Source organism: Salvelinus namaycush, chromosome 1 (assembly GCF_016432855.1).
Source record: "Salvelinus namaycush isolate Seneca chromosome 1, SaNama_1.0, whole genome shotgun sequence".
NCBI lineage: Eukaryota > Metazoa > Chordata > Actinopteri > Salmoniformes > Salmonidae > Salvelinus > Salvelinus namaycush.
This window is the reverse complement of record NC_052307.1, coordinates 81,364,013-81,385,922: the sequence shown is the minus strand read 5'-3', so window position 1 is coordinate 81,385,922 and position 21,910 is coordinate 81,364,013. Positions and strand designations below refer to the sequence as shown.

The 21,910-nt window shown below is 47.2% G+C and overlaps 1 protein-coding gene across 1 annotated transcript in view; it reads right to left on the bottom strand.

Annotated features, from left to right (window-relative positions):
• Positions 1 to 21,910, bottom strand: part of itga11a (integrin, alpha 11a) — a 93,606-nt gene that overhangs the window by 27,433 nt on the left and 44,263 nt on the right. Inside the window, exons 11-15 of the mRNA XM_038996258.1 lie at positions 11,969 to 12,113; positions 10,105 to 10,253; positions 7,860 to 8,003; positions 2,967 to 3,301; positions 2,393 to 2,559 (exon numbers count right to left, since the gene is read on the bottom strand). Coding sequence (XP_038852186.1) covers positions 2,393 to 2,559; positions 2,967 to 3,301; positions 7,860 to 8,003; positions 10,105 to 10,253; positions 11,969 to 12,113 — 940 coding nt within the window. The remainder of the gene's footprint in view (positions 1 to 2,392; positions 2,560 to 2,966; positions 3,302 to 7,859; positions 8,004 to 10,104; positions 10,254 to 11,968; positions 12,114 to 21,910) is intronic.

Here is a 21,910-nt window from a genome sequence, read left to right as displayed (position 1 = left end):
CCACACTGTTTAAGAGGCACGTTATTTATTATACCGCGCTTTAGTAGCTTGGGGAAAATACCATAAAATCCAGAGCTAATGCACATTGCCCTACTGAGCATGCCAACTGGAGAGTGCACTGGTCTCCCATACCTCATACCTACTTTCTCCATTATACCATGGCATTGTTGAATTTCTTTCTGATTGGCTTGAAGGGCATTCTAGAGTGTGCATTATTTCCCTATAACGTATGGTATATTTGCACGGTAGAATTCAATGGCTATAGTTCATTCTTACATGTTCTATATTTGAGCTGCTTTTAAAAACCGAAAGTCCAATTGAAAACATTATTGGCATTGTTGAATTCAATTTTCATAATGGCAAGCTAGAACTGATGGTTTGGTTAGCTAAACTAGCAAGTCTGTTTGTTTGGTTACCACGGCAACTACTGTATGTATTAATGGTGCTAGCTACTTCAGTGGACGTTGAACACATGCTCTTTCCATTTCCAACAGATGCTGCTGAAAGTTGAAGGCGGGTTACCTTAAGCACATTTGGAGATATCTCTTTTCTCAAAGTGTATTCTTCCTTGTACAGTCGAACACAACAGACTTGCAACACCAGCAGCAGCAGCAGCACATCTGACAGATGTTACTAGACCAGACATGGTAATGACGGGAAATCAAATCAATGTGTTCCCACTGTTCAGTGTCCCCTAAATGTCCAACCGTCCCGGCGGAGGACAAGACAACTTTCCGAGGCTTCTTCCTATTGGTTTGGCCCGTCTAACATATTTGACAAAGATGGCGGGAGGTTGGGAGGTTAACCAGAAACATCCACGCCTCAATGCCTCCTTAGCCTGCCTCCTATAGTCCCACACAAGGGGGAAAACCTGAGCCAACAGGCCTCAACCTTTAAAACACATTGTGACCAGAGAGACCTTGTGTCAGAGCTCGGGTGGGCCCCTGTCGGTGATTCAACACAGAGCCACGGCAACCGGAACGGTCTCCAGGGAGACCTTGTGTCAGAGCTCGGGTGGGCCACTGTCGGTGATTCAACACAGAGCCACGGCAACCGGAACGGTCTCCAGAGAGACCTTGTGTCAGAGCTCGGGTGGGCCCCTGTCGGTGATTCAACACAGAGCCACGGCAACCGGAACGGTCTCCAGAGAGACCTTGTGTCAGAGCTCGGGTGGGCCCCTGTCGGTGATTCAACACAGAGCCACGGCAACCGGAACGGTCTCCAGAGAGACCTTGTGTCAGAGCTCGGGTGGGCCCCTGTCGGTGATTCAACACAGAGCCACGGCAACCGGAACGGTCTCCAGAGAGACCTTGTGTCAGAGCTCGGGTGGGCCCCTGTCGGTGATTCAACACAGAGCCACGGCAACCGGAACGGTCTCCGGAGAGATTCCGGGCTCACGGCAGAAGTGTGGGGTAGCCATGTTGGGTTATCCGCAGCCTGACAACCATCAGCCTGATTATATTGCCACCATAAAAATTCAATGAGTAGAGTGGACAGAATACATACTATTCGGAGGGCAATTTACATACAGAATGCTTGGCTAATTAACAGTCAGAGGCTAGGATAATCCAGATCAGTTCTCATCAGATGTAGCCGTTGGCATAGCATGTCCGTAACCGCTCTGTAGCCTGCAGCATATGTGTTTGGCAGATGGAATGATATCCTAAACTGTCAGTGATAGCGAGGAAACATTTTCCTGTGGCTCTGCTCTGGGGCAAGAAGCCATCACCCGTTCACTTAGTGAGCCAACAACAGAGCGGTCTGACTGACTCAACAACAACCAAGCAGAGACATTGAGCAATACACGTTTGGATCATGATTTCAACTATGAATCTCTGAACTGCATTACTTCTAGTGCTGACTTGATCCTTAGCCAATGCGTAGCAGGCTTGGAAAGGCTAAGCTTTGCTCTAAACATAGAACAGTCTTGGAAAGGCTAAGCATTTCTCTAAACATAGAACAGGCTTGGAAAGGCTAAGCATTTCTCTAAACATAGAACAGTAGGAGATCAACAGTAGAGTTAATCAAGATGTCAGTTTTGCCTGAAAGACAATGATGTCCTCTGCTGACTGTACAGTGAAGGAACAACAGTGAATAAACTTCTTCCTGAATAGAAAAAAGGCTTTGTGGCTCCACTGGGCTATTACATCCATTAAGATGAATCCAGTTTTATTTGTTTAGTTCTCATCCCCATAAAAGCAGTAAGCTGTGGGCGGCTTCAACAGAACCCATATTATGAGAAGTGCAGAGAAAGAGTTTAGCAACATCAGCAATATCTCACGGTAGTTGGAGTCAATCTGACATCTTTTGCACTGAAGCTGTAATCAGTAGAAGGATGCAGGCTACATTATAGTCTATAACGTGACTTAATTGGTCACTTTTGAACACTCACCCACTTCCTGTGTAGGAGGTATGGCTGTCCGGGCGGTGACGTTTAGACACACTACGGCTGATATGCAGGTCACGTCCTTGCCTCCCCTCTCACAGTCCTTCACAAAGATGTTGATCTTGCTGGGTTCAAACCTGATGTTGGCGTGAATTCGGACGACACTGCGAGACCTGAAGATGAACCATACACAGTGTTATGATCATAAATGTGGTTGATTATATGCTCCACATACATACAGTACCATAGAAACAGTAGAACACTTGTTAATATCTAAGTGACCTAGCAGAGAAACAGTAGAACACTTGTTAATATCTAAGTGACCTACCAGAGAAACAGTAGAACACTTGTTAATATCTAAGTGACCTACCAGAGAAACAGTAGAACACTTGTTAATATCTAAGTGACCTACCAGAGAAACAGTAGAACACTTGTTAATATCTAAGTGACCTACCAGAGAAACAGTAGAACACTTGTTAATATCTAAGTGACCTACCAGAGGAACAGTAGAACACTTGTTAATATCTAAGTGACCTAGCAGAGGAACAGTAGAACACTTGTTAATATCTAAGTGACCTACCATAGAAGCACGGCTGCCCCCAGGGAGCCCACGGCCAAGTCCACCAGCCCATCCTCGTCCATGTCCATACTGCCATGGATACTACGGCCAAAGTAGCGCAGGCCACTGGCCATGTCTAACGCAGCTATCCTCTGTTTGTATTTCCGCAGAATCCTGTTGCGTTGGCTGAAGAAGACGTAGATAGCTCCTCTATGGTCGTCCTCCAGCGGGGCCCCCACCACCACGTCGTTGAAGCCGTCCCCGTTCAGGTCAGGGACCGGGGCCAGCGAGGAGCCGAACCGAGCGTTCTGACCACGGTCCTGGATCTCCAACGCTCCCTCCAGAACGAAACGATTCTGAAGAAGGAAATAGGATAGGATGATGTCATTTTGGAATATTTCTGCTACATGGGATAGAGTGTACTGTAGGTAAAGGTTGTGTCATGTGTCATGTGCATGTCTATTCAACTATGTATTTGCCAATGTTTCTCCTATTGGTTGGTAGGATTCTCTTTGTTACTCTGTACTTAAAGAGTCTTTGGTTAAAAAACCTTGAAAAACATATGCACAAGGGGAATTCATCAAAAACAGACGTTGTGGCTAAGGAAATGGAGTTAAGTTCTAAATCTGTTATCTCCTGTGCTGCGGCCGGGTAGCCCCACCCCCCAGGCTTCTGGGATATCTCAGTCATCCATCGATGATCTCCCTCAAATGGACAGTCCTCCATTTATTTACACAACTCATAATGAGACATAGAGACATTGTTGTCTTAAACTTTCCCCTTCAATCTTTACAGAAGCATTCGTTTGTTATTCCAAATTCATTTAGGAAAGTAAACTAAATGTTGGAAGGCTTTGTTTTTGTTTACATAAATAGACCAAAAGTAACTAACAAACAATAACTGGGGAGTTTGAGTTTTGAATTTGAAATCAACTGAAAACCTCAAGCCGCATTGTTTTCGCTCACGCAAGAGGAAGGGTCTAACCCATTTTCTATCCCAAGGGGGAAATATGATTTCCCAAAAACATTGTCAACATGAGGGATGGGTGTTTCATCCGAGTGTCACATGATCAAAGGCAAACAAGGCTTCTGGATGTTTCTTTAGGGATGTTTCTGGGGAACTTTGAGTATTCACAGTGGGTGGAAAGTCAGTCTGAAAATATATGTACCTTAGAATAGAATTAGGTTTCCCCCCAGTCTGGAAAAAGGTACAATCTCTCAGCATTAAGAAAGTATAGGAGCCAAGTATTTTAGGCCGTCATCAGCCATGCACGTTATCACTCTCCAGGCTGTCTCATCTTTCTCCCTAATCTACAGCCTATAGACGTTATCACTCTCCAGGCTGTCTCATCTTTCTCCCTAATCTACAGCCTATAGACGTTATCACTCTCCAGGCTGTCTCATCTTTCTCCCTAATCTACAGCCTATAGACGTTATCACTCTCCAGGCTGTCTCATCTTTCTCCCTAATCTACAGCCTATAGACGTTATCACTCTCCAGGCTGTCTCATCTTTCTCCCTAATCTACAGCCTATAGACGTTATCACTCTCCAGGCTGTCTCATCTTTCTCCCTAATCTACAGCCTATAGACGTTATCACTCTCCAGGCTGTCTCATCTTTCTCCCTAATCTACAGCCTATAGACGTTATCACTCTCCAGGCTGTCTCATCTTTCTCCCTAATCTACAGCCTATAGACGTTATCACTCTCCAGGCTGTCTCATCTTTCTCCCTAATCTACAGCCTATAGACGTTATCACTCTCCAGGCTGTCTCATCTTTCTCCCTAATCTACAGCCTATAGACGTTATCACTCTCCAGGCTGTCTCATCTTTCTCCCTAATCTACAGCCTATAGACGTTATCACTCTCCAGGCTGTCTCATCTTTCTCCCTAATCTACAGCCTATAGACGTTATCACTCTCCAGGCTGTCTCATCTTTCTCCCTAATCTACAGCCTATAGACGTTATCACTCTCCAGGCTGTCTCATCTTTCTCCCTAATCTACAGCCTATAGACGTTATCACTCTCCAGGCTGTCTCATCTTTCTCCCTAATCTACAGCCTATAGACGTTATCACTCTCCAGGCTGTCTCATCTTTCTCCCTAATCTACAGCCTATAGACGTTATCACTCTCCAGGCTGTCTCATCTTTCTCCCTAATCTACAGCCTATAGACGTTATCACTCTCCAGGCTGTCTCATCTTTCTCCCTAATCTACAGCCTATAGACGTTATCACTCTCCAGGCTGTCTCATCTTTCTCCCTAATCTACAGCCTATAGACGTTATCACTCTCCAGGCTGTCTCATCTTTCTCCCTAATCTACAGCCTATAGACGTTATCACTCTCCAGGCTGTCTCATCTTTCTCCCTAATCTACAGCCTATAGACGTTATCACTCTCCAGGCTGTCTCATCTTTCTCCCTAATCTACAGCCTATAGACGTTATCACTCTCCAGGCTGTCTCATCTTTCTCCCTAATCTACAGCCTATAGACGTTATCACTCTCCAGGCTGTCTCATCTTTCTCCCTAATCTACAGCCTATAGACGTTATCACTCTCCAGGCTGTCTCATCTTTCTCCCTAATCTACAGCCTATAGACGTTATCACTCTCCAGGCTGTCTCATCTTTCTCCCTAATCTACATCCTATAGACGTTATCACTCTCCAGGCTGTCTCATCTTTCTCCCTAATCTACAGCCTATAGACGTTATCACTCTCCAGGCTGTCTCATCTTTCTCCCTAATCTACAGCCTATAGACGTTATCACTCTCCAGGCTGTCTCATCTTTCTCCCTAATCTACAGCCTATAGACGTTATCACTCTCCAGGCTGTCTCATCTTTCTCCCTAATCTACAGCCTATAGACGTTATCACTCTCCAGGCTGTCTCATCTTTCTCCCTAATCTACAGCCTATAGACGTTATCACTCTCCAGGCTGTCTCATCTTTCTCCCTAATCTACAGCCTATAGACGTTATCACTCTCCAGGCTGTCTCATCTTTCTCCCTAATCTACAGCCTATAGACGTTATCACTCTCCAGGCTGTCTCATCTTTCTCCCTAATCTACAGCCTATAGACGTTATCACTCTCCAGGCTGTCTCATCTTTCTCCCTAATCTACAGCCTATAGACGTTATCACTCTCCAGGCTGTCTCATCTTTCTCCCTAATCTACAGCCTATAGACGGCTGAAACCTTAGATCACTTGTTTTTTTCAGTTGTCTTTTTAAAGGAAAGAGGAGGACAGGGTGCCGTGCTACTGTGTGTGTGTGTGTGTGTGTGTGTGTGTGTGTGTGTGTGTGTGTGTGTGTGTGTGTGTGTGTGTGTGTGTGTGTGTGTGTGTGTGTGTGTGTGTGTGTGTGTGTGTGTGAGCAAGCGAGAGAGGGGGGAGGATCATATTCAGTGGGGAACATTTGAAACATATGGTGATTTGTGGTGAGGTGGTGAGACCATCACAGTCATTCCACAGTGGCCTATGGGGGCTTATTGGTAGAATGGAAGGCCACCTCTCTGTCACTTATTTTGAACCTAAACATTCAATTGCTTTTAGACACAACACCCCTTTTGTGTCCTTAGTTGGGGGATCCCTCGTCTTTTTTTCTTGTTTGGGGAACCCTAATGATCAAGCCCTTATCAGTCAGGTCCCCCTCATAATATAATATAATGAGAGAGAGAGAGACACACAGAGTGAGAGACACACAGAGTGAGAGACACACAGAGTGAGAGACACACAGAGTGAGAGACACACAGAGTGAGAGACACACAGAGTGAGAGACACACAGAGTGAGAGACACAGAGTGAGAGACACAGAGTGAGAGACACACAGAGTGAGAGACACAGAGTGAGAGACACAGAATGAGAGAGAGACACACAGTGAGAGAGAGACACAGAGAGAGAGAGAGACACAGAGAGAGAGAGAGACACACACAGAGAGAGAGAGAGACACAGAGTGAGAGAGAGACACAGAGAGAGAGAGACACAGAGTGAGAGAGAAAGACACAGAGAGAGAGAGAGACACAGAGTGAGAGAGACACAGAGTGAGAGAGACACAGAGTGAGAGACACACAGAGTGAGAGACACACAGAGAGAGAGAGACACAGAGTGAGAGAGAGAGACACAGAGTGAGAGAGAGAGACACAGAGTGAGAGAGAGAGACACAGAGAGAGAGAGACACAGAGTGAGAGAGAGAGACAGAGAGAGAGAGACACACAGAGTGAGAGAGAGAGACACAGAGTGAGAGAGAGAGACACAGAATGAGAGAGAGACACACAGTGAGAGAGAGACACAGAGAGAGAGAGAGACACAGAGAGAGAGAGAGACACACACAGAGAGAGAGAGTCTCAAAACTACAGGAATTCCTCTGCAGTCATTTCCACCTATTAAGAAGCCCCCTTTCTTCTCCAAATAACAGGCTGTTAATTCAGTTTGAAGTAGTGAATGCTTTCCTACTGAGTTCACGGTGCACTTGTACACTAACCAACGAAGACTCTAATGAAGATGGCGTGCTGGCGCAGGGAGGGAGGCTGTTCATTTCATCTGTGTGACAGCAGGTGCCCAAAGTCTGGTAGACTGTTGATGTTGTGCCAGTGGGTTAACTAACCCTAATCAAGGCTCTGGAAGGTCTGGTCTCTGGTCTGATGTGTTATAATGTAAATACAAGGCATAGGGATAGTTTGGCTCTATGTGTTCTGATCGAGGTGTTTCTGTGCTGACCTGCTTTTAAGTGTGTTTGGTAACGGGATCTGGGGCGTGTGTGTAAGTGAGTGTGTATGTGTGCACACGAGTGTGACGTGTGTGTGTGTGAGCATTCGTACATCTGTGAGTGTGTGTGTGTGTGTGTGTGTGTGTGTGTGTGTGTGTGTGTGTGTGTGTGTGTGTGTGTGTGTGTGTGTGTGTGTGTGTGTGTGTGTGTGTGCCCACCAGCTCAGTCACTCTGTAGATGTACACCTTGCCCTTCTCCCAGCCTCCACTGAAGAACATGGGCGCTGCCACCAGTAGGTTGTCTGTTACTCCGTCACCATCTATATCCACCGGGGAGATCTCACTCCCATAGTACGACCCAATCTGAAATATAACCACACAACCAATCAGCACCCTGGATCAACAACAATAATATCATCGTCTGGTTATTTAGACACTTTCCTCCAGAGTAAACACAGTGTATTTCATACTCAGTAGATGTGGCCCATGTGGGAATGGAACCCATTACTCCAGCTGGCACATCAGGCTCTAAAAGCACCATGCTAACCAACTGAGATCATTAAGATCCCCACAGTCACCACGTTCTTCACACGTCCTTCACACATCCTTCACACGTCCTTCACATGTTTTTCACACATCCTTCACCACATCCTTCACACGTGTCTTGACCACATCATTAAAACCCCCCAGCAAACGTCATTAGCGTTCATTAGCATAGCATTCCAGTCATCATCATCGTTCAGCTAACAGACCCAGATGTTTCCCCATAGAGGCTAATTGGCTCTGCAAAACAACCCAGCCTTTTATCTCAATGCAACAACCAGACCTGGGTTCAGATGCCATTTGAACTTTTCAAACACGTTTAACGTTTTCTTTAGCCTATCTGGACTGCCAATGATTTACACTTTTGGAACTATTCCATTGGTTCCATTGCATCAGGCGAGCTCAGTCAAGCCCAGCTATAGTCTTTGAAATGATGTCAAATAGTATTTGAACCCAGGTCTGTTCCTCTCAATGAGTGTTGTTATGGATCTCTCTGCCTCTTGTCTTTAGTATCCTCTTAGCTGGTGTTGTTATGTATCTCTCTGCCTCTTGTCTTTAGTATCCTCTTAGCTGGTGTTGTTATGGATCTCTCTGCCTCTTGTCTTTAGTATCCTCTTAGCTGGTGTTGTTATGGATCTCTCTGCCTCTTGTCTTTAGTATCCTCTTAGCTGGTGTTGTTATGGATCTCTCTGCCTCTTGTCTTTAGTATCCTCTTAGCTGGTGTTGTTATGGATCTCTCTGACTCTTGTCTTTAGTATCCTCTTAGCTGGTGTTGTTATGGATCTCTCTGCCTCTTGTCTTTAGTATCCTCTTAGCTGGTGTTGTTATGGATCTCTCTGCCTCTTGTCTTTAGTCTCCTCTTAGCTGGTGTTGTTATGGATCTCTCTGCCTCTTGTCTTTAGTATCCTCTTAGCTGGTGTTGTTATGTATCTCTCTGCCTCTTGTCTTTAGTATCCTCTTAGCTGGTGTTGTTATGGATCTCTCTGCCTCTTGTCTTTAGTATCCTCTTAGCTGGTGTTGTTATGGATCTCTCTGCCTCTTGTCTTTAGTATCCTCTTAGCTGGTGTTGTTATGGATCTCTCTGCCTCTTGTCTTTAGTATCCTCTTAGCTGGTGTTGTTATGGATCTCTCTGCCTCTTGTCTTTAGTATCCTCTTAGCTGGTGTTGTTATGGATCTCTCTGCCTCTTGTCTTTAGTATCCTCTTAGCTGGTGTTGTTATGTATCTCTCTGCCTCTTGTCTTTAGTAGCCTCTTAGCTGGTGTTGTTATGGATCTCTCTGCCTCTTGTCTTTAGTATCCTCTTAGCTGGTGTTGTTATGGATCTCTCTGCCTCTTGTCTTTAGTATCCTCTTAGCTGGTGTTGTTATGGATCTCTCTGCCTCTTGTCTTTAGTATCCTCTTAGCTGGTGTTTACTGTAGCTGGAAGCTTGTTTTTCTATTTTTATTCACAATGTAGATTTGGAATGTGTGTGTTTTGAATTAAGGGGGACGGGAATGGGATGGGAAACACATGGGATCTGTGTAATGTTGTTGGCTACATGGGGGCGTGGGAAGGCTGTCTAGACTCCATTTGGCCCAGGTCTTAGAAGCACCAGTAGCGCAGACTATCATGGATGCTGTGTCCTGGCTGGGTTTCCAGATTGACTAAAGGACTGGAAGGACTACTGTCATGGTGGACTCAGATGGTAATGGGAGAGCCAGATTGAGAATAAGGGACTATCAGGGTCTATCAGGGTCTTGGATGGTCTTCATATGTCTTTTAAAGGGAGAGTAATGTCAGTGTGTGTTATACCACTCTGTGTAACTGTTCAGTGTATGGTTGGAGTTTAGGACTTAGTGTTGTGTCAATCAAATAGGTGGTAGACATGTGTTAGGGTCCCAGTTAAAAAGAGAATTTGGGAAGCCCAGTTGTTGAGTCTACCTGTTGTCCTTTGAGGGAGTGCAGGATGGTGAGGTTGCCAGTGTTCTTCAGGGTGAAGATGATGACCTTGCCAGTATGGTTGAACCGCGGTGCCCCTGCCACATACAGTCGACCATTCCTGGCCGACACCACCGATGTTACTGTGTAACCTGAACATACACACACACACACACACACACACACACACACACACACACACACACAGACACAGACACAGACACAGACACAGACACAGACACAGACACGCACGCACGCACGCACGCACGCACGCACGCACGCACGCACGCACACACACACACACACACACACACGCACACACACGCACACACACACACACACACACACACACACACACACACCCTTGTTGAGTCCAAATGATTGAATCCTTCCTGACTGAAAGCCAGAGTATTCACTAAACCCAGTGATAGAGGATTGTCATCATTGCTAACTCAGCCTAAAGTTCTCCTATCTGTCACAGCTTCACTCTGTGTTGACCTCTGATGTTCACCTTGGATTGCCCAGTTGTCTTCAACTGTTTCCACTGCTTCTTTCTCCCTGGAGCACAAAGCCTGTTCCTCATATAATGTCTGGCAGGAATGTCAGCTAGTTGTTACGGTGTGTGGTGAAACCCACTCTCTCTTCTCTGCACAACATCACCATCAAATGGGCCAAATAAAGGCATACCAGTGTGTGTGTCTGTGTGTGTGTGTTCACCATAGGCCACTGTAATTCCTCTGGTTGGGTTGTATGAACTGCATGAGCCAGACCTGATTGATAAAAAGCAACTATCCTATCAGCTTCGTTTAGAAACAAAGTTCAATGGCCTGCATTGAACCACATTGACTCACTAGGGTGAAGCCAAGTCTCTCTCTCTCTCTCTAACTCTCTCTCTCTCTCTCTCTCTCTCTCTCTCTCTCTCTCTCTCTCTCTCTCTCTCTCTCTCTCTCTCTCTCTCTCTCTCTCTCTCTAACTCTCTCTCTTTATCTCTCTCTCTCTCGCTATCTCTGTCTATCTCTCTCTCGCTCTCTCGTATGAGGACAGTAATCCTTTCTGTGTCTTTTCTCTATCTCCTTATTCTCTCTCTCTTCCTCCTCCCCATTTCCCCACCCCTCTGTCAGTGAGCATGTCCAGACCCATGCCTCTGCCCTATATTCCTAATGAGGCTGGAATGGCTTCCGTGGGCAGGCATGCAGGCCAGCCAGTGGCTGATGGGAAAAGCAGAGGGCCTTACAGGCAGGAGGAGTGGTGGTAGGGTGGAGTGGGACGGGGTGGGATGAGGTGAAGTGGGATGGAGTGCAGTGTGATGGGGTGCAGTATGATGGGGTGCAGTGGGATGGGGTGCAGTGGGATGGGGTGAAGTTGGATGGGGTGCAGTGGGATGGGGTGCAGTGTGATGGGGTGCAGTGGGATGGGGTGCAGTGTGATGGGGTGCAGTGGGATGGGGTGCAGTGTGATGGGGTGCAGTGGGATGGGGTGCAGTGGGATGGGGTGCAGTGTGATGGGGTGCAGTGTGATGGGGTGCAGTGTGATGGGGTGCAGTGGGATGGGGTGCAGTGTGATGGGGTGCAGTGGGATGGGGTGCAGTGTGATGGGGTGCAGTGGTTTATAGAGAGGGCTGCAGCGAGGTCTGCTGCTAAACCACTGTGCCTGCCACATGTCTATCCAGAGAGAGAGAAGGAGCGGGATAGATGGAAGATGGAGGACAGAGAGAGGATGAAGGACAGAGAGAGGATGAAGGACAGAAAGAGGATGAAGGACAGAGAGAAGAAGAAGGGCAGAGAGAGGATCAGGGAAGGAGTCTATCAATCTACCCAAACCAAACACCTCTGTGACCAATCCTTTAGATCGTCAATTCCTCCCTCACCTAGGTAGGCGCCATGGTTCTTCAGCTCCTCTGGGAATTCCTGTGAGTAGGAGGACTTGGGTGGAACCACCTTCCCCTGTCGGGTCTCCTTCAGGACGGCTCCATTCCAGTCGTAGGCCCCCGGTGCCCCCACCAGGATCCCATCCTTTAGGGACAGACAGGAGACAGGCACTTAGTGTGAACATAAAAACAGATTGTGTGTGTTTGTGTTTGTGTGTGCGTGCGTGTGCGCGTACGTGCGTGTATTGCCATTGGTTCAGCAGGCAATGATGGAAAAATGGAGAAGGTGATGAGTACACAGAATGATGATGATGATGATAAATAAACCCTTTCTCTCTAAATCAAATCATCCTTCCTCATCCTTCCTCCCAGGCTACAATTCCCAGCCTCCCTCTAGTACCCAGCCTCCCTCTAGTCCCCAGCCTCCCTCTAGTCCCCAGCCTCCCTCTAGTCCCCAGCCTCCCTCTAGTCCCCAGCCTCCCTCTAGTCCCCAGACTTCCTCTAGTCCCCAGCCTCCCTCTAGTCCCCAGACTCCCTCTAGTCCCCAGACTCCCTCTAGTCCCCAGCCTCCCTCTAGTCCCCAGACTCCAGCAAGGATATTTTTGCAGAAACTTTAAGAGTCTGATGACCGTTCACGCGTTCTGCCAACAATAGCTTAATAAACAATAAATCAGTCAAAACGTAAGTCTGCCTACCCACATTCATTATATTTTCCTTCGTTCTCCTCCCAAATTGATTTAAAAGCCATTGGAGACATTTGAGAGGATAATAAGTTAAGCTTGCATGGGTCCTTTAAATGATTCAAGTGTTAGCCAAACACTCTGTCTCTCACACATAAACACGTGTTCCATCATCTGTATGCACCACACAATGTAATATGAAAGAATGTTGATGAGAAACGTTACAGGTTCATCATTATAATACGTTATAGTAGGGGCATTTTTGGGTCTGTGTCATCAGAAAAGAAGAAAACACTGTCACCAGTAACCAACCAGTAACCACAAGCACGGGAGAAGATGACAAGCACGGGAGAAGAAGACAAGCACGGGAGAAGAAGACAAGCACGGGAGAAGAAGACAAGCACGGGAGAAGAAGACAAGCACGGGAGAAGAAGACAAGCACGGGAGAAGATGACAAGCACGGGAGAAGAAGACAAGCACGGGAGAAGAAGACAAGCACGGGAGAAGAAGACAAGCACGGGAGAAGAAGACAAGCACGGGAGAAGAAGACAAGCACGGGAGAAGAAGACAAGCACGGGAGAAGAAGACAAGCACGGGAGAAGAAGACAAGCACGGGAGAAGAAGACAAGCACGGGAGAAGAAGACAGCATATGGGCTGGCGGTGGACATTTGTTCATCCTACTTTGAATACATGTCAGTTGTATAATTACAGTGTTCCCCGAGGCTAATCTAGTCCCTCCTCTGCCACGCATAATACGCAGACGGAACATTTTCCAAAGGTTAGCTACCAGTTAGCATACGACTGACGGAACCCTCATGGACTACTTCTCGACCACTTCCTGGGATATGAAAACGTCTAGCTCGCTGAGCGACTGATTCACAGACTGACCCTACGTCAGTTTTTGACAGCTGTGTGGTGCTAGACTCTGTGGGTATCTGTTTTAGTGGTGGTGCACACTGTTTCCATGGTGATGTAGCCCCAAATAATCCCCACTATACACCTCTTCATGCTTGTTGAGATCTGAATATCTGCAATAAAGACTACCTGGAACATGTCCATTATCATCGTCCAACCTGCGGCCATTTGCACACACAACTGGGTGTGAAACAATGCCTTACACCTGGGAATCCCTTTTCAACATTATTACTCTGAGTTGGAGGAAGCCATAGCAATAAACAAACATATAGATCTCTGGCTAGCTGGACTGCATTGGAGAATAGGATGTCTGGGTATGTAGGACTTGAGCAGAATCAAGCTGGCACACTCCACATTCAACAAAACCATCTGGTCTTTTGGGACAGTTTTTCTCCTTTATTAAGGCTCCCGAAGTCTTTCCAATAAGTGATCCTACTCTCAACACTCGGGTTGTGTTTGTTGAGAAGTGCTATCCCTGGAATCCAGCCTTCTGGAGGATGGAATTTCCAGCCATCCCTGTCACCCAGCTGCAGTTTCCCTATTTATTGTTTTAAGAAAAAGGGATATATTTATTGTTCCCTAGTCAGGTTGTGCTTCAACTGTGGCGTGGAACTGGAAAATCAAAGCTATTGCATCAGCAAACCTGAATCTGGGACGCAGATGGAGAAAGTAGAAAGAAAGAAAGAGAAAAATGAAGACTGGTACATGAGGGATCGATGGTGATGTCAGCTACAGTAGAAAACAGGAAGACTGGTACATGGGGGAGGATGGTGATGTCAGCTACAGTAGAAAACAGGAAGACTGGTACATGAGGGAGGATGGTGATGTCAGCTACAGTAGAGAACAGGAAGACTGGTACATAGGGGAGGATGGTGATGTCAGCTACAGTAGAAAACAGGAAGACTGGTACATGAGGGAGGATGGTGATGTCAGCTACAGTAGAAAACAGGAAGACTGGTACATAGGGGAGGATGGTGATGTCAGCTACAGTAGAAAACAGGAAGACTGGTACATGAGGGAGGATGGTGATGTCAGCTACAGTAGAAAACAGGAAGACTGGTACATGAGGGAGGATGGTGATGTCAGCTACAGTAGAAAATAGGAAGACTGGTACATGAGGGAGGATGGTGATGTCAGCTACAGTAGAAAACAGGAAGACTGGTACATGAAGGAGGATGGTGATGAAGCTACAGTAGAAAACAGAAAGACTGGTACATGGGGGAGGATGGTGATGTCAGCTACAGTAGAGAACAGAAAGACTGGGACATGAAGGAGGATGGTGATGTCAGCTACAGTAGAAAACAGGAAGACTGGGACATGGGGGAGGATGGTGATGAAGCTACAGTAGAAAACAGGAAGACTGGTACATGAAGGAGGGTGGTGATGAAGCTACAGTAGAAAACAGAAAGACTGGTACATGGGGGAGGATGGTGATGTCAGCTACAGTAGAGAACAGAAAGACTGGGACATGAAGGAGGATGGTGATGTCAGCTACAGTAGAAAACAGGAAGACTGGGACATGGGGGAGGATGGTGATGTCAGCTACAGTAGAGAACAGAAAGACTGGTACATGAGGGAGGATGGTGATGTCAGCTACAGTAGAAAACAGGAAGACTGGGACATGGGGGAGGATGGTGATGTCAGCTACAGTAGAGAACAGAAAGACTGGTACATGGGGGAGGATGGTGATGTCAGCTACAGTAGAGAACAGAAAGACTGGTACATGGGGGAGGATGGTGATGTCAGCTACAGTAGAAAACAGGAAGACTGGTACATGGGGGAGGATGGTGATGTCAGCTACAGTAGAAAACAGGAAGACTGGTACATGAAGGAGGATGGTGATGTCAGCTACAGTAGAGAACAGGACGACTGGTACATGGGGGAGGATGGTGATGTCAGCTACAGTAGAGAACAGGAAGACTGGTACATGGGGGAGGATGGTGATGTCAGCTACAGTAGAGAACAGGAAGACTGGTACATGGGGGAGGATGGTGATGTCAGCTACAGTAGAGAACAGAAAGACTGGTACATGAGGGAGGATGGTGATGTCAGCTACAGTAGAGAACAGTAGAAAACAGGAAGACTGGTACATGAGGGAGGATGGTGATGTCAGCTACAGTAGAGAACAGGAAGACTGGTACATGGGGGAGGATGGTGATGTCAGCTACAGTAGAGAACAGTAGAGAACAGGAAGACTGGTACATGGGGGAGGATGGTGATGTCAGCTACAGTAGAGAACAGGAAGACTGGTACATGAGGGAGGATGGTGATGTCAGCTACAGTAGAGAACAGTAGAAAACAGGAATACTGGTACATGAGGGAGGATGGTGATGTCAGCTACAGTAGAGAACAGGAAGACTGGTACATGGGGGAGGATGGTGATGTCAGCTACAGTAGAGAACAGTAGAGAACAGGAAGACTGGTACATGGGGGAGGATGGTGATGTCAGCTACAGTAGAGAACAGTAGAGAACAGGAAGACTGGTACATGAAGGAGGATGGTGATGTCAGCTACAGTAGAGAACAGGAAGACTGGTACATGGGGGAGGATGGTGATGTCAGCTACAGTAGAGAACAGGAAGACTGGTACATGGGGGAGGATGGTGATGTCAGCTACAGTAGAGAACAGAAAGACTGGTACATGAGGGAGGATGGTGATGTCAGCTACAGTAGAGAACAGTAGAAAACAGGAAGACTGGTACATGAGGGAGGATGGTGATGTCAGCTACAGTAGAGAACAGGAAGACTGGTACATGGGGGAGGATGGTGATGTCAGCTACAGTAGAGAACAGGAAGACTGGTACATGGGGGAGGATGGTGATGTCAGCTACAGTAGAGAACAGGAAGACTGGTACATGGGGGAGGATGGTGATGTCAGCTACAGTAGAGAACAGAAAGACTGGTACATGAGGGAGGATGGTGATGTCAGCTACAGTAGAGAACAGGAAGACTGGTACATGAAGGAGGATGGTGATGTCAGCTACAGTAGAAAACAGGAAGACTGGTACATGAAGGAGGATGGTGATGTCAGCTACAGTAGAGAACAGGAAGACTGGTACATGGGGGAGGATGGTGATGTCAGCTACAGTAGAAAACAGGAAGACTGGTACATGAAGGAGGATGGTGATGTCAGCTACAGTAGAAAACAGGAAGACTGGGACATGGGGGAGGATGGTGATGAAGCTACAGTAGAAAACAGGAAGACTGGTACATAGGGGAGGATGGTGATGAAGCTACAGTAGAAAACAGGAAGACTGGTACATGAGGGAGGATGGTGATGTCAGCTACAGTAGAGAACAGAAAGACTGGGACATGAAGGAGGATGGTGATGTCTGCTACAGTAGAAAACAGTAGAAAACAGGAATACTGGTACATGAGGGAGGATGGTGATGTCAGCTACAGTAGAGAACAGGAAGACTGGTACATGAGGGAGGATGGTGATGTCAGCTACAGTAGAGAACAGGAAGACTGGTACATGGGGGAGGATGGTGATGTCAGCTACAGTAGAAAACAGGAAGACTGGTACATGGGGGAGGATGGTGATGTCAGCTACAGTAGAAAACAGGAAGACTGGTACATGAGGGAGGATGGTGATGTCAGCTACAGTAGAAAACAGGAAGACTGGGACATGAAGGAGGATGGTGATGTCAGCTACAGTAGAAAACAGGAAGACTGGTACATGGGGGAGGATGGTGATGTCAGCTACAGTAGAAAACAGAAAGACTGGTACATGAAGGAGGATGGTGATGTCAGCTACAGTAGAAAACAGGAAGACTGGTACATGGGGGAGGATGGTGATGTCAGCTACAGTAGAGAACAGGAAGACTGGTACATGAGGGAGGATGGTGATGTCAGCTACAGTAGAAAACAGGAAGACTGGGACATGGGGGAGGATGGTGATGTCAGCTACAGTAGAGAACAGGAAGACTGGTACATAGGGGAGGATGGTGATGTCAGCTACAGTAGAAAACAGGAAGACTGGGACATGAAGGAGGATGGTGATGTCAGCTACAGTAGAGAACAGAAAGACTGGTACATGGGGAGGATGGTGATGTCAGCTACAGTAGAGAACAGGAAGACTGGTACATGAGGGAGGATGGTGATGTCAGCTACAGTAGAGAACAGAAAGACTGGTACATGGGGAGGATGGTGATGTCAGCTACAGTAGAGAACAGGAAGACTGGTACATGAGGGAGGATGGTGATGTCAGCTACAGTAGAGAACAGGAAGACTGGTACATGAGGGAGGATGGTGATGTCAGCTACAGTAGAAAACAGGAAGACTGGTACATGGGGGAGGATGGTGATGTCAGCTACAGTAGAGAACAGGAAGACTGGTACATGAGGGAGGATGGTGATGTCAGCTACAGTAGAAAACAGGAAGACTGGTACATGAGGGAGGATGGTGATGTCAGCTACAGTAGAAAACAGGAAGACTGGTACATGGGGGAGGATGGTGATGTCAGCTACAGTAGAGAACAGGAAGACTGGTACATGAGGGAGGATGGTGATGTCAGCTACAGTAGAAAACAGGAAGACTGGTACATGGGGGAGGATGGTGATGTCAGCTACAGTAGAGAACAGGAAGACTGGTACATGAGGGAGGATGGTGATGTCAGCTACAGTAGAAAACAGGAAGACTGGTACATGGGGGAGGATGGTGATGTCAGCTACAGTAGAAAACAGGAAGACTGGTACATGAGGGAGGATGGTGATGTCAGCTACAGTAGAAAACAGGAAGACTGGTACATGAGGAGGATGGTGATGTCAGCTACAGTAGAGAACAGGAAGACTGGTACATGAGGGAGGATGGTGATGTCAGCTACAGTAGAGAACAGGAAGACTGGTACATGGGGGAGGATGGTGATGTCAGCTACAGTAGAAAACAGGAAGACTGGTACATGGGGGAGGATGGTGATGTCAGCTACAGTAGAGAACAGGAGACTGGTACATGGGGAGGATGGTGATGTCAGCTACAGTAGAGAACAGGAAGACTGGTACATGAGGGATGATGGTGATGTCAGCTACAGTAGAAAACAGGAAGACTGGTACATGGGGGAGGATGGTGATGAAGCTACAGTAGAAAACAGGAAGACTGGTACATGAGGGAGGATGGTGATGTCAGCTACAGTAGAGAACAGGAAGACTGGTACATGAGGGAGGATGGTGATGTCAGCTACAGTAGAGAACAGGAAGACTGGTACATGAGGGAGGATGGTGATGTCAGCTACAGTAGAAAACAGGAAGACTGGTACATGGGGGAGGATGGTGATGTCAGCTACAGTAGAAAACAGGAAGACTGGTACATAGGGGAGGATGGTGATGAAGCTACAGTAGAAAACAGGAAGACTGGTACATAGGGGAGGATGGTGATGTCAGCTACAGTAGAAAACAGGAAGACTGGTACATGAGGGAGGATGGTGATGTCAGCTACAGTAGAGAACAGGAAGACTGGTACATGAGGGAGGATGGTGATGAAGCTACAGTAGAAAACAGGAAGACTGGTACATGAAGGAGGATGGTGATGTCAGCTACAGTAGAAAACAGGAAGACTGGGACATGAGGAGGATGGTGATGTCAGCTACAGTAGAAAACAGGAAGACTGGTACATGGGGGAGGATGGTGATGTCAGCTACAGTAGAAAACAGGAAGACTGGGACATGGGGGAGGATGGTGATGTCAGCTACAGTAGAAAACAGGAAGACTGGTACATGGGGGAGGATGGTGATGAAGCTACAGTAGAAAACAGGAAGACTGGTACATGGGGGAGGATGGTGATGTCAGCTACAGTAGAAAACAGGAAGACTGGTACATGGGGGAGGATGGTGATGAAGCTACAGTAGAAAACAGGAAGACTGGGACATGAGGAGGATGGTGATGTCAGCTACAGTAGAAAACAGGAAGACTGGTACATGGGGGAGGATGGTGATGTCAGCTACAGTAGAAAACAGGAAGACTGGTACATGGGGGAGGATGGTGATGTCAGCTACAGTAGAGAACAGGAAGACTGGTACATTGGGGAGGATGGTGATGTCAGCTACAGTAGAAAACAGGAAGACTGGTACATGGGGGAGGATGGTGATGTCAGCTACAGTAGAAAACAGGAAGACTGGTACATGGGGGAGGATGGTGATGTCAGCTACAGTAGAAAACAGGAAGACTGGTACATGAGGGATCGATGGTGATGTCAGCTACAGTAGAGAACAGGAAGACTGGTACATGGGGGAGGATGGTGATGTCAGCTACAGTAGAGAACAGGAAGACTGGTACATGGGGGAGGATGGTGATGTCAGCTACAGTAGAAAACAGGAAGACTGGTACATGGGGAGGATGGTGATGTCAGCTACAGTAGAAAACAGGAAGACTGGTACATGAGGGAGGATGGTGATGTCAGCTACAGTAGAGAACAGGAAGACTGGTACATGGGGGATGATAGTGATGTCAGCTACAGTAGAGAACAGAAAGACTGGTACATGAGGGAGGATGGTGATGTCAGCTACAGTAGAGAACAGGAAGACTGGTACATGAGGGAGGATGGTGATGTCAGCTACAGTAGAGAACAGGAAGACTGGTACATGAGGGAGGATGGTGATGTCAGCTACAGTAGAGAACAGGAAGACTGGTACATGAGGGAGGATGGTGATGTCAGCTACAGTAGAGAACAGGAAGACTGGTACATGAGGGAGGATGGTGATGTCAGCTACAGTAGAAAACAGGAAGTCTGGTACGTGGGGGAGGATGGTGATGTCAGCTACAGTAGAAAACAGGAAGACTGGCACATGAGGGAGGATGGTGATGTCAGCTACAGTAGAAAACAGGAAGACTGGTACATGAGGGAGGATGGTGATGTCAGCTACAGTAGAAAACAGGAAGACTGGTACATGAGGGAGGATGGTGATGTCAGCTACAGTAGAAAACAGGAAGACTGGTACATGAGGGAGGATGGTGATGTCAGCTACAGTAGAGAACAGGAAGACTGGTACATGGGGGAGGATGGTGATGTCAGCTACAGTAGAAAACAGGAAGACTGGTACATGGGGGAGGATGGTGATGTCAGCTACAGTAGAAAACAGGAAGACTGGTACATGAGGGAGGATGGTGATGTCAGCTACAGTAGAGAACAGGAAGACTGGTACATGGGGGAGGATGGTGATGTCAGCTACAGTAGAAAACAGGAAGACTGGTACATGAGGGAGGATGGTGATGTCAGCTACAGTAGAAAACAGGAAGACTGGTACATGAGGGAGGATGGTGATGTCAGCTACAGTAGAAAACAGGAAGACTGGTACATGAGGGAGGATGGTGATGTCAGCTACAGTAGAAAACAGGAAGACTGGTACATGGGGGAGGATGGTGATGTCAGCTACAGTAGAAAACAGGAAGACTGGTACATGAGGGAGGATGGTGATGTCAGCTACAGTAGAGAACAGGAAGACTGGTACATGAGGGAGGATGGTGATGTCAGCTACAGTAGAGAACAGGAAGACTGGTACATGAGGGAGGATGGTGATGTCAGCTACAGTAGAAAACAGGAAGACTGGTACATGAGGGAGGATGGTGATGTCAGCTACAGTAGAAAACAGGAAGACTGCTACATGGGGAGGATGGTGATGTCAGCTACAGTAGAGAACAGGAAGACTGGTACATGAGGGAGGATGGTGATGTCAGCTACAGTAGAGAACAGGAAGACTGGTACATGAGGGAGGATGGTGATGTCAGCTACAGTAGAAAACAGGAAGACTGGTACATGAGGGAGGATGGTGATGTCAGCTACAGTAGAAAACAGGAAGACTGCTACATGGGGAGGATGGTGATGTCAGCTACAGTAGAGAACAGGAAGAGTGGTACATGGGGGAGGATGGTGATGTCAGCTACAGTAGAAAACAGGAAGACTGGTACATGAGGGAGGATGGTGATGTCAGCTACAGTAGAAAACAGGAAGACTGGTACATGAGGGAGGATGGTGATGTCAGCTACAGTAGAAAACAGGAAGTCTGGTACATGAGGGAGGATGGTGATGTCAGCTACAGTAGAAAACAGGAAGACTGGTACATGAGGGAGGATGGTGATGTCAGCTACAGTAGAGAACAGGAAGACTGGTACATGAGGGAGGATGGTGATGTCAGCTACAGTAGAGAACAGGAAGACTGGTACATGGGGGAGGATGGTGATGTCAGCTACAGTAGAAAACAGGAAGACTGGTACATGGGGGAGGATGGTGATGTCAGCTACAGTAGAAAACAGGAAGACTGGTACATGGGGGAGGATGGTGATGTCAGCTACAGTAGAAAACAGGAAGACTGGTACATGGGGGAGGATGGTGATGAAGCTACAGTAGAAAACAGGAA